We start from the raw sequence: 12550 nt of genomic DNA on the forward strand, positions 1-12550 counted from the left end.
ATTAGATTTCTTCGGTCTCGATAGCAGGAAATTGAGATCTTACTTCTGTTATGGTGCATCAGACCACAAATGCGGTGTCTGCCTTTTCATTATTGTTGTTGTTTTCATCCTATTTATGTCTTCAAAAGCTACTGGGAATGGTGTTGCTTTCAAAAGGGTTCACCGCGTTGCTGTGTGAACCTCATGGTAGCAGTGAAGGACTGGGAGCTGCAGACAGTAATTGAAGGCCTTTGGGGTGTGTGTTTTCGCTCATCTCTGCTGTAAGGAGTGGTGTGTGTGGCCAGGGATGCGTGAGCTGGGAGGGCCTGTCTGAGCACTCTGGTCTGTGGGCTGCAGTGCAGTGCAAAGCCGTGGTGAGCGGTTCACAGCTGGACTGAGAAACCAGGTTTGTAATCTTTTTACAGGCTGAATTAAAAATCTGACAATGCCTGTATGTAGGATCCATCAGAAAGCTGAGGATTGCCTGTCCTACATGGCCCAAGAGGCTTGGGATGGATTTACAGGGTGGTTTATAGGAGGCGATGGAAAATCCCATTTTGTATTTCCAGGTCACTGATGCAGGCTCTCTTTGAAGCTTAGCAAACCCACATTATCTTCTTATGCTTCCAGATCTATTTCACAGAGCTGTGTTGACTTGCCTGTTATATCTAGAAGACGTTTAGAAAGCTCAAGTGTAATATTGTTTAAAGGCAGTCCCTACCATGGCAATTATTCTAATATTTGCATTTGGCAATAACAATTAATGTCTGGCAGTGATACTGGTGTGATGGAGCATCCTATTGCCGTGTTCTGTTTTTCACTTGTTCTAGAAGAGCTAATCAACAGTGCTGTGCTCTGGCTCTTGTATTACAGGTTTTCTCCAGAAAACACAGACCTTCTTACGACACTCGGGATCCTTTACTTGCAGGTACTGAAAACAAATAGCTGTTACATAAACTTATTTTCAAAATGACTAAGGTTTTTTTTATAGAGTTTCTTTCTATCCACCTTCCTGTGACTTGCACGATTCTCTCCAAAGGCTGCATTCAACATGACAGAGCGTGCTTTTCTGCATCTTCTTTTTCCCTTTTGCTGCTAAAAGCAAGTTGAGTTCCTGGACCTGAGCCAGAGCAAGAATACTGTTTGGCAACTGCCCTAATTCTGTTATAAATCCTCCAAGTATAACAAAACACGACTAGCGATTACCTTGTTTCTGGAGCGGGAGTCTAGCAAGTTATTCTCCGACAAAAGCACTATGAAATCGTTCATGTTAATGCACCATAGCAGAAAATCGGAATAAATTTAAATAACAAAGGCATGCTTAGCATTTGGGTCTTTAAAATGTATAGGAAGGACCATCTGATTATTCCGAAAGTAAGCATCCCAAAGAATGAACAAGCAAATAAGAATAGGCAGTAGTGCCTGAAAGGACTGATGGCTGGAAAGCTTACAGCAAGTGCCTATTTGGAAAGATCCTTAGGCATTTCTCTTATCATTGAGACGCTTGAGAATAAAATGTAGAACTCAAAGAACATTACCTTGCTCTAGAGACAAGGAAATTCAATAGAAAGCTTGGATGTCTTAAGTGGATATGTGTGAATTTAGAAGGAATATGACATGGAAGGGGGATCTGTAAGATGGTAGTAGCTTGAGTAAAACATTTGCTCTGTGAATTTAGCACCTAGGTCTCTGCTGTGATTTATTTATTTGGTTTATCATGTCTCTGGATAGATACTCACCTTCATGAGTTCAAAGAGGCTTCTACAGCCTTCCCACTCGCTATTGATCACTGAAGTCGCTGGACAGTGATGCATCCTGTTTGGTTCATGTTCATTCGGCTGTCAACCAACACCCCCAGGGGCTTCTTCTCCAGGCAGCTTTCTAGCCAGACTTCTCCTAGTCTGTAGCGCTGCACAGGGTTGTTGTGCCCCAAGTGCAGGACCCGGCATTTGGCCTTGTTAAACCTCCTGCCATTGGTCTCAGCCCAGCGATCCAGCCTGTTAGATCCCTTTGCATCAGAAATTCTGATGCTCATAAAAGCACATGTTGTTCTTCTTAACCACTCCATGTTCATGGATTTCTGATGCTCATTTACTTCTTTTCCCAGCGTGGGGATCACCAGAAGGCTTTTGAACACCTTGGAAATGCGCTCACTTATGACCCAAGCAACTACAAGGTACCATGAGAGTGGAAATAAACCAGCTGAATGATGATGAGACACATCTTAAGGCTAATTCCAGTATCATCGCTATGTCATCTGTATTGAGGGTCCTACCTGGAGAGGACGAAAAGTGTCCTGCCCTGTATTTCTCTGAAATACATTTCTGGAACCTTCCCCTGAGCAGGGAGCTGGATGTGTGTGGAGGCAGGGAAAGGCGGGGAGGCAGCATGTGGGATGTTAAATTGATCCCTTTGGTTTTTAGTCTGAAGTTGCACACAAATTAAAGTTGCTTCGCAAGGAAAATGTTCTAGACGTTGTTTCAGAAAACCTGAGAGCCGTGCCTGGGTTCCTGTGACTCCTAGGCACAGAGCACAGGTACAAGTGGGCTCCATTATAGAGTTATCCCATCACTAATAACTCTGTGCTTCCAGCTGTTGGATACAAATATGACTTCTCTTGGCTCCAGCCTGGAAAACCAAGCTTGGCATCTATGTTTCATTCCTGATTGTGAAACTGCTTCCCTTTTTAAGCATATAACTTTGTCTCTGCCTCTTTTTCCTTCTATACGATATTATCAGAGTATTGAAATGTGTGGTTGACAAGTGCTACACGAATGCTGAAGGTTATTGTGAAAACACCTCTACACTTACAAATTCTACTTGTCACAGTGAAATATTGTAAAGCACTAAACTAGTGTGGTTTAAATATAGTGTGTTGCAATCACTTGCTTTCCCCCCCTCGCACTTTCCATTAATTTGCAGTATCAGCCAGGCAGTGTGAACTAGGCTAGCTTTGCTTCATATGTCTTCCTTGCATATGTTTTACTCTCGGTTAACCTATGCCAGAACTATTTCTATCTGTACTTGTTACTAAAAAGCAACTTATTAGTGCATAGATCTTTTCAGAGACTCAGACTCTAGGAAGTACTGCTGTCACCCCAGAACTTACCCTAAACATTGTCATGCTGCAATATTTCTGAGACAGTTTTGACTGAGTTGGTGCAGGAGCTCACCTTATTTACCCTGACTTCTTCTACACGCTGGGAGATTCTGGAGGCCCCATCTGCTTCCCACTGTTGGTCTGGGCAACCCCTAGAAGAAAGCACCTGAATAAGTGAAATGGTTGCTCTCAAGATGGTTTTAGTTTATTGATTTTGTCCTGTTGTCTTGCTGTGCTTGGGGAAATGCAGTTCCTCACCTGGTCGCTCTTGTCTTCTCCCAAAGGCGACCTTGGCAGCTGGCAGCATGATGCAGGCTCACGGTGATTTTGATGTTGCCCTCTCCAAATACAAGGTGGTAGCCAGCAGTGTGCCTGAAAGCCCTCCGCTGTGGAACAACATTGGGATGTGCTTCTTCGGGAAGAAGAAATATGTAGCTGTAAGTATCTGTTTTCCTTTCCTTTTTTATTTGTGGCTAACTTCATGGAAGAACAAGATTCCTCTTGTGGCAGAGACAGGAGGTCTGTTCTGGGTGGGCTGTGCTACAGCACACTTATTCCTGTTTTTGAAGGCTATCAGTTGCTTGAAGCGGGCAAACTACTTGGCTCCTTTGGACTGGAAGATTTTGTACAATTTGGGGTTAGTCCACCTCACGATGCAGCAATACGCCTCTGCGTTCCACTTCCTCAACGCTGCAATCAGCTACCAGCCCAAGATGGGAGAGCTGTATATGCTTCTTGCAGGTATGCAGTGCTTTGATGGGGCTTGGAGCAACCTGATCCAGTGGGAGGTGTCCCTGTCCATGGCAGGGGGTGGAACTGGGTGGACTTTGAGGTCCCTTCCAACCCAAACCATTCCGTGATGCTAGATCTGAATGGTCTGTTCTCTCTGTAGTGAATAGGAAGGTTAAATTGCAGACAGATCCAGATTAAATATTAGAAAAGAGTTTCTACAGGTAAGAGTTTGGGTTTAGGTTGTCTAAGGAGAGAGTGTATTTCCACCACTGGACATTCTTGGGATCAAGCGAGACAGATGTTTGTCAGAAGGGACATTAACAATGCTGGGTTAATGCTGGCAGCAGTCCAAACAATGCTGCCAGCGCCTCTTTATTTTAAGATGTGATGATATTCAGAACTGTCCTAAGAACGAAGTCCTTGTGAAGCCAACCTTTTGTGTACATTCTGCTTTGTACAGTTGCTCTGACCAACCTTGAAGACATTGAGAATGCAAAACGTTCCTACGAGCAAGCTGTGCTGCTGGACAAGTAAGTCTTCATCACAGCTGTCAGTCATTTGATCACGCTGCTTTGCCTCCCTCATGGTTTCCTTTGCTTTGTCCCTCTCTCTGCTTTGACCATAAATGGTTTGCAGGAGGGAACTGTTTTTATTCCTGCAGCTCTGCAAGTTGCTGCTTTAAACCCACCTTTTTTTTAAAAAAAAATTCATCTCTGAAAAATGAAAAGGAGATTTTGTTGCAGACCAATGAAACTGATTTCTGTTTTGCTGTTTAGTGAGTCAGTGGTGAGGACTTCGAATTCCAGCGAACATTTATTCAGAAAAAAAACAGACATCCCAGAATATTTTGTAACCCTGTGTGCAGGGCAGTGAGAGGCGCTCAGCCCACTGCTGCTGAGCCAGGAGCTGGCAAAAGCCTCTTCCATCTGCAGTGGCTACCACGAGGTGGCGTGAGAAAGTGCTGGTCCTTCTAATCTAGATATACTGGCCAGGCTTAATTTTGGGCATTCTGGAAGTTCCCAAGTCCGTTATAAAGGGCAGCAAAGGTATTTGACACTGCAGTGCAGTTCCCTCTGCAGAGGTGGTGTGAATGCTCTCAGGTGTTTACTGGGAATTAAGTGGCTTGTGCACATGCCAGAACTCTTGAAACAGTTAAGGCAGTGCATGTCTGGCACTGATGTTCTTTATACTTATGCATCAACAGAATGACAAAGCAGGTTTAGATCCCCCCACCCTCATCCCAGGAGATGTCAAGGCCAGGTTGGATGAGGCTTGGAGCATCTGATCCAGTGGGAGGTGTCCCTGCCCATGGCAGAGAGGTTGGAACCTGGCGTTGAGGTCTTTTCCAGCCCACACCATTCCATGATTCTAAGATATTACTTCTACATCTGTTTCACACGTCAGTAGGTCCATGCAGCCTCCTCAGAGGAACTGAACCTGTGGTCAAAGATTCATAAACACATTGCTGTGTGAGTGTTTTGCAGTTACGCATTGGTCACTCCTACCAACGACCAAATCGGGCCCACTCCTTTGCCTGGCTTTCCTAATCAGCGTTCCATGCCTCACAAGGCAGGACAGGACCTTAAAGATGTCTCAGCACACTTAGTCATGAATTTGTGTGCTTTGATCAAAGAGAAGGAATAGAAATTTAGCTTTACAGCTTTGCTTAAATGTTTGCTGTGATGCTGCAGCTGCGTATTCTTACTGGGGAAATAAAACCTACTCGAAGCAAAAATGAGTGCCAGCTGCCAGGGACTGCTGGGAGGAACGTCCTGACTCCATTAGGCTTGTTCAGCTGACATATTTTAGACAGTTCTTGTGTGGCTGAATCCCTGTCCCCACAGGCTTTCCCTGCTGGCATGTTAGGAACTGTGTGGCTTGCATGAAAACAGCCATACGTGTCTCTGTTGCCACAAATACTTTTTAGCCGTGCTGTGGCGTTTGGCCTGGCTGCTCTGCCGGCGTCTGGAATGGAGAGTTTCTTGAAAAATCTTTAAAAAAGGTGTTTCTTCCTAGTGCTGCTCGTAGCTCGTAGCTGTCCTTTCTTTCTGTGATTGTTTAGCTGTTGATTTTTCTAACTGTAATCTTGCTTCTCAGCTCTTGAAGGTGAATTAGCGTGATAAGGTTCAATTAACTTTAAACCAGGTTGTTTTTAGATCTGTCTGAGCTCTGTTTGCAGGGTTTTATTGTCTGGGTTTGTTTTTTCTATTTTCTTTTTTGTTTGTTAGATTGTTTTATTTCCTCCAAGGATGTGGGGTTTTGATATTTATTTTTTCATGCATTTCTTCCTTTGCTTTGGCAAAGACAGCAAGGAGCGGTTTTTGGGTTTTTTTTTGGTGGCAGGATCAGTATTCCAGTTCCTCAGTTAAAGGAAAACCAGCAGTTCTAAAAGCTATTGGATTTCTTCTAACAGTCATCTGTCTTGCAGCGCTGTCACATACCTCACCAGGAATGGACAGCCACGGCTACAGATGACACTTTCGATTTATTGAACGGTGTTAGCAGGTCCCTTCTGTGCTTTTCACAAAGGATGCTCTCCTTGTCTCGGCCCTAGGCGTGGGTGCTGGAGTCCTTAGATGGCTCCAGTTATCCCAGCGAGGCTCCAGGAGAGGGCACCAGTCCCTCACTCACACTTAGTGAGGAGCCTGCGAAGCATCTCTCACTGCCCTGTGTGCAGGGATACAGGTTGGCTCTTCTCGGGGCGCTGCTCCTCTCAGACAGTGCTCTTCCATCTACTCCTTGGCAAATGCAACCTCTGCTCTTCCAGCTCTCCTTCTGCAGCCTGGACAAGCCGAGCGTCGGCATGAGCTCCCTCGCTGGAGCTGGTGACCTGCTTGCCTTTCATTTCTTTGTCAGATAAAAGCCATGCATTTTGCTTCTCCAAATTATGGGTGGAATTCAGGCTGCAAAGGAATAGTCAGAGCAGTTTGTGAGTGTGCCCTGTCAAGTGATTAAGGAAGGATCAGGCCCCCAAGAGCTTCACTTACCAATTGCAGAGCCAAGGGAGTCAGCTCATTCTCTCCCTCTGGTTTAGTTTGCTCACACTCGTGGCTGTGCGAGAGGAGGAGTTGCTGTACAGGATCAACATATCCTAGTGAAGAAAATGGATACTGGGAAAAAATGAGACTGTATGGAGCAATTCTGCCTTTTTGAAATCTTATATGCTGTTCTGCCTCAGGAAGTGGTAACGGTGATACCCGCAGCGCTGGGCTGCTCTTTGGGTCTGTCCTTAGCTGGTATCACTGAGTTCCTCTGTAGCAGTGCATACAGTGGGGTGTGGTTTTCCGAGATGAATGAGAGACAAGAGGTGGGGCAGTGAAATGTAAACGGTGTGATCTATAGCGTGTCAGATTGTAAACTATGATCAATAAGCCTGAGTCTGTTCCACTGCCCTGTCCCAGGCCAAGCTACTCTCCTACAAACTGGGAGAGCTGTGGGAGCCCAAGATGAGTCGGAGCCGGGATCAACTTGCACAACGTGATGAAAGCCCCTGGAAAGCTCTTCCTGCCTCTGAAGCAAGGGACTAGAGGCCAGGCTCTTACTAAAGGCAGTCCTGAACTGATCCCCAAGCACAAAGAACTGGCTGTCACAGAGCCTTGTAGGGTGAGGCAGCCGGCAGAGTTGTTTGCGTTGTCAAGACTGGGATACTTTGCTGAGCCCAGACACCACATCTCTCGTCAAGCACGTGGGGCTGTGTTGTGTTCCCAACACGCTATGGCTATGCAGCCTCTCATCTGCTTCAGGGAACAGGGTACCCCAGGACTTTTCTGTGCCACGCAATGAGATGTCTCCAGCTTTGCTGTTTGGACACAACTTTAATTCAAGTCAGGATAAGCCTTCCCACAGTGAATGCAATGTGTCCTATGTGTTTGCTGCAGGTGCAACCCCCTCGTCAACCTGAACTATGCTGTCCTGCTATATAACCAGGGTGACAAGAAGGGAGCCCTCTGCCAGTACCAGGAGATGGAGAAAAAGGTCAATGCAGCAAAGGAGAGCAATGCTCTTGACTTTGACCCTGAGGTATGTGCCTAAGAGTTGTCAGCGGGAACTAAGTTGCCACACTGAGACTGGCAAAAAATGAGGAGGAAATTTGACTTTGGAGTCCAACTGTTGGGAAGAAATTCTGCTTATCAGGTTTTCTGAGTAGAGCAGTCACCTGCTGAGAGCTGCTTGCTTCATTTCTGCTCTTTGAAGCCCAGTTCTTCAATCAATACACAGCAAGACAAGATTCCCTCTTAATTAAGGGAATGAATTGGCAGAGATGTTTCCCTCGAGCACCAAGGCAGTAGCCAGCTCTGCACAACTCCCATTTTTATTTTTGTGTGCTGGTGTTGACTTTATTGTTGTCTGAAGGATTCCTGTTTACAAGCATCTTCTCTCTTTGTTGCTTGAGAAGATGGTGGAGGTTGCCCAGAAGATGGGAGCTGCCCTGCAGGTGGGGGAAAGCCTGGTCTGGACCAAGCCTTCTAAAGAGTCTAAATCCAAGCAGCGATCCGCTCCGTCGGGGAAATCCTCCAGCGCTCAGCAGCCTTTGGGCTCTAACCAGGCCCTGGGTCAAGCCATGTCCTCAGCTGCGGCATATGGAAAAAGCACACAGCTTCCCCCAGGTGCTTCTGTTTTCCTTCTCTTTAATGTAGAGCTGCGGGAGGGGAGAAGGAGAGAAGTCTCTCAGAGTACAGAGTTACAGCACGTGTTTAGGAAGGCATTGACTTACTTACACAGTAGCAATGTCAGTATTTGGTAATAACCTTCCCAGATTTCTAAGTTAAGGAAATGTGGAAGGAAGATGCTCTCTCTGGTGCATTATACCATCGTGCTTTTGCAGGGATGTGGAAAGCCCATGAAGTTTTCTTTCCCATCTGAGCCACTCTGGGTAAGAACTTAGCGTGGAATTCCTTAGCATGGAATGGAGATCTTGCTCCAGGAAGATAGTAGTTTCAGAAACCAGACCTCTTGTCTCTTTGGTAAGAGCCCACAAGCTGACACACAGATACAGGGGGAAATAGGCTGCTGGAGAGGAAGGGAATGATGAACAGCTTTCCAAAGCACTTTTTAATTTTCCTTACGAAAATTACCACAATTGGATTGCTTCGAAGCTGTGCAGTCAGGCCCCTCCCTTGCAGGTGGTGCAGGATTACCTCTTATGCAGGCCAAGGCCACTGGACTGAAGGTGGCTTAGGCGACAGCATCCACCATTGAAGGCTTAGGCCAGTGTCTGTACATGCTGCTTCTTGCTGGGGACTTGTAGGAGCATCTTGGGAGCTGTTGATCATAGCCTGACCTCCTTTCACTCCTTGGCTTCCGAGAAGGAATGCACTAGAGATACTGCTCATCGTGGTGATTTTCTGTCACTCTTACTCTTGTTTCTTGTGGACTGAACGAGGAGAGGTTGTGTAATCCAGGCCTCTTTCCTTGGTGCCCCTAAGGACCTGTTCCATTTCTCACACATGGAATAAACTTTCCATGCAGGGAAGACTCAGTAAGGAAAGCTGAAAAATAAAACACGAGGTTTACCTGAAGGACTTCATCACCAACATCTGAGAAGGGAGCTGGTTCATAACATGGGGGCTGGCCTAAATCTAAGCATAGAAACAACAGCGTGGAAGTGTCCTGTTTTGATTTTATTCTGTCATTTTATTCTGTAACTGCCTGGAAACTCCCCTTGAGTTTGCTAAGAATTGAGGCCAGAAAACAATACAGTGGTTTGGGCTCCAGCTTGAGTATAAACCAGCTTAAGTGGAACTATTTTACCTTCCAAAGCATGAGTTGATTTGTAGGGTTGTACTGACTTCTCACAGCAGCCCAGCTGGATGAGATCCTGTACCTTAGCTTCCCTTCAGCAGAATGCTGGGTGCTGTAAGGTCCGTGGCTGTTAGGTGCTGCTGGCAAGCTAACACTGGACAGAAGAAATCTGAGAGTAATCAATACCTGTGATAGTTCTACAGCTCCGCGCTGCCTGGAAGGGTAAAAGGGATGAACAAAAGACATGCAGTCATACAGTAACTGTAAACTGTGTTCTCTCCCCAGGTGCTGGAGCATCAGCTCCGCTTGCAAAGCCTCCCTCGCTACCTCTGGAACCAGAAGTGGGTTCAGAATCGAGCCCCGAGGAGACCTCGACACCAACAGGGACTGAGGAGCAGAAGAAAGAAAAACGCAAGAGCCAGCAGACAGTGGACTAGGATGGATTCTGTTTGGGCAAGACAGGTGCAGGAGCATCTCCAGAGCTGCCTCTCCTCTGACCCACAGTGGCTTCACCCCACTGTCAGTTAGTCTAAATGAGCTGTTTCCTGTTTATGGTTTTAGCACGTGGTCTCTACCTTGTCCCAAGCAGTCATTGCAGCCATCAGAAGAGGTTTCTGCATAGCTGTCAGTGTGATCACATTGTACTACAGGAGATCGGAGATCCTTCTCTCCACAGGGTTTTTCATCTTCAATGTTGGGGTGCAAGTCCTCCAGCAGGATGGTGAGGCATCCAGTATGTCCAGAAAAGCCAGCAGCAGTGACTTAGCACCCTGGACCCCAAAGAGGATCAACCCCTTCCAGCGGCTGAACCTGTAAGTGCTGAGGAAGCCCTGCACAGGCTGTAGGGAGGTCAGTGGGAACCCTGGAAAGAGAATGAAGGTAGTGCCCCTCGCCAGGGTGAGTGCCGAGCAATGGGCCAGGCTGCGGACCAGCTCAGGGCAGGACTTCGCAAATGCTTTCTCAAGACTGAGGAAGCCAACACAGCTGGGAGCTGTTATTCTTGAGCAGGGCATCAGCCACAGGGCGTGCGAGGCATTTTTAAGACGCACACTTTCCTTAGTGATGGCAGTTGTGAAATGGGGAGCTGTGTAGCAGAGGTGAGCTGGTTTCTCTTGCTCTTCTGGAAGCATTTGAGCTGCAGCAGCAAACCAGTCTGCAAACTCCTAATTGTTTGCAGAGAAACTGGTAGCGGATGAGCGTCAGTGAAGCTCTGCTCGTGTGATCAGATTTCTTCCTTGAGAATTTGTATTGCTCAGCATGCAGGCAAAAATTGGTTTGCAGGAAAAAAAATGAACAAGCTTTTTGGAAAAGACAGTGCGGGCAGCTTCAATGCTAGATGTAAATTGTTTTAGTACGAGAGCAGCCAGGTTCTGAATAATTCAGTTGTGCCCTCCTTACAGCCGCATTTTAGGAGAAATCATTTGTGCTCACTGCAAGGCGGCAGAGCAGCCCACTGGTAAGCAGAGACCATGTGATACCAGAGATGCTTGGAAAATGTGTCTGGCCTTGAACAGCAAAGTCTCAGCCTCCACCTGCCTTTTCTCTGCTGCTGTCAGTTTGTTGCCTCTGGGGTTTAGCCAGAGCTTGGTACAACTCCTCAGAACCACTGTTCTTGGGAGCTAAAGGTGGGACAGGCCCGCCATGCTTCACGTAAAGGGCCTGTGTCTAGGCTGAGTGTGGTGTTTCTCATCCTCCCCTCTGGATACCCAGAAGTACACAAAGCTGTCGGTGGTGTGGAGCTTCAGATCGGAATTTTCCAAACAGAATGCACAGCTGAAGCTTCAGAGTTCAGTGTATTTGCTGGTTAAGCTACTTAGCTTTAAAAAATGCATTTCCTACTTTCAGTTTTGCCCTGTTGTGTTGTATCTCTCCATAATTAACAAGTCCAACAGAGCAAGGTTGGTAATGGAAACTTCTCTCCAGCAGTAATGTCAAAGCAGAGTGACCAAGGCTCTGGATACATTAGCACACTTCAGCTGTGCTTTGGGGTTGGCTGCTGTTATCCAGAATGACATTAATGCATCTTCAGAGCACAAGCAGGAACTAAAGTGCTATCCTACTCCCTGGAGAACACTAAAAGAGTAGGAACCCTCCACTTTCTCCTCTGTTTTGATTGCCGAAACTGGCTGCTTATCTCAAATGTGGCTTTTTTCCCCCAGCTGTCCTCTGCGGATGGGTTTCTATGGGCACAGCTTCAGGGTAGCTCTCCTGGAAGGCTTCCCCCGTGCTACGAGTCGATGAAAACAGAGGATCTTCTGTGGAGCACAGGCAAATTTAAACAAACCAGGCAGGAGGCAGTGTAAACTAGGTACAGTGCAGAGATTTTTATTCACGTTAAACTTAGACTGAAAGCTCCTACAGTGTAACAGTGCCCATGAAGAAGGGGTTATGGTTGCAGAATAAGGGAGGGCAGGGTGTGGGAAGCCTTTACCTCAGCCCCAGATCTTTCGTTCCAAACAGTTTATTCTGATAGCAATCAATTGCTATAATCTTTCAGTCTTATCAGAAAGGCGTTCAAGCCACGACAGTCCCAATACAAAGACCAGTGACCAGAACAGTATGGCTACAGGTAGGTGAGTGCCAGCACTGCTAAGTCAGAAAGGTTCTCCTCCATCTGCTCCTGACCTTTTGTTTTGATTTTACTGGCTGCGAAATAGACAAGTGAATTCAGACTGCAGCACAATGAAACTCCTTCACTCTACTCAATAGATGGAAGCAGCCCTTGTCCCACTGCTGTTCTCAGCTTACAGAGGCAAGAAGCAATCCGAGATCTCTCTCACCCAGCCCCGCTGCTGTAATTCATTCCTTCTTGGCTGTTAGAATGCTTTTACAGGGTGCGTTACACATCAGTACATGGAGTGGACTATAGTCAGAGGTAGTGTGAAGGTATTTAAAATAAATACGTATTTTGGTGAAAAGCTTATGCAGATAATGAACTGATTTTACTATGAAAAGAAGCAGTAGCACCTTGTTACTTTGTGGATTTGAACAGAGCAG

The 12550-nt window shown here is 46.4% G+C and overlaps 1 protein-coding gene across 2 annotated transcripts in view; it reads left to right on the top strand.

Annotated features, from left to right (window-relative positions):
- BBS4 (Bardet-Biedl syndrome 4) overlaps positions 1–12521 on the top strand; it is a 40835-nt gene extending 28314 nt beyond the window's left edge. For both annotated transcript variants that reach the window (XM_054077569.1, XM_054077568.1), the window contains 8 exons: positions 853–907; positions 2087–2155; positions 3364–3516; positions 3649–3820; positions 4272–4341; positions 7690–7831; positions 8208–8418; positions 9839–12521. In XM_054077569.1, coding sequence (XP_053933544.1) covers positions 853–907; positions 2087–2155; positions 3364–3516; positions 3649–3820; positions 4272–4341; positions 7690–7831; positions 8208–8418; positions 9839–9990 — 1024 coding nt within the window. In that variant the 3' untranslated portion in view covers positions 9991–12521. The remainder of the gene's footprint in view (positions 1–852; positions 908–2086; positions 2156–3363; positions 3517–3648; positions 3821–4271; positions 4342–7689; positions 7832–8207; positions 8419–9838) is intronic.
- Positions 12522–12550: the final 29 nt, after the last annotated feature.

The sequence above is a fragment of the Cuculus canorus genome, chromosome 12 (assembly GCF_017976375.1).
Source record: "Cuculus canorus isolate bCucCan1 chromosome 12, bCucCan1.pri, whole genome shotgun sequence".
Taxonomy (NCBI): domain Eukaryota; kingdom Metazoa; phylum Chordata; class Aves; order Cuculiformes; family Cuculidae; genus Cuculus; species Cuculus canorus.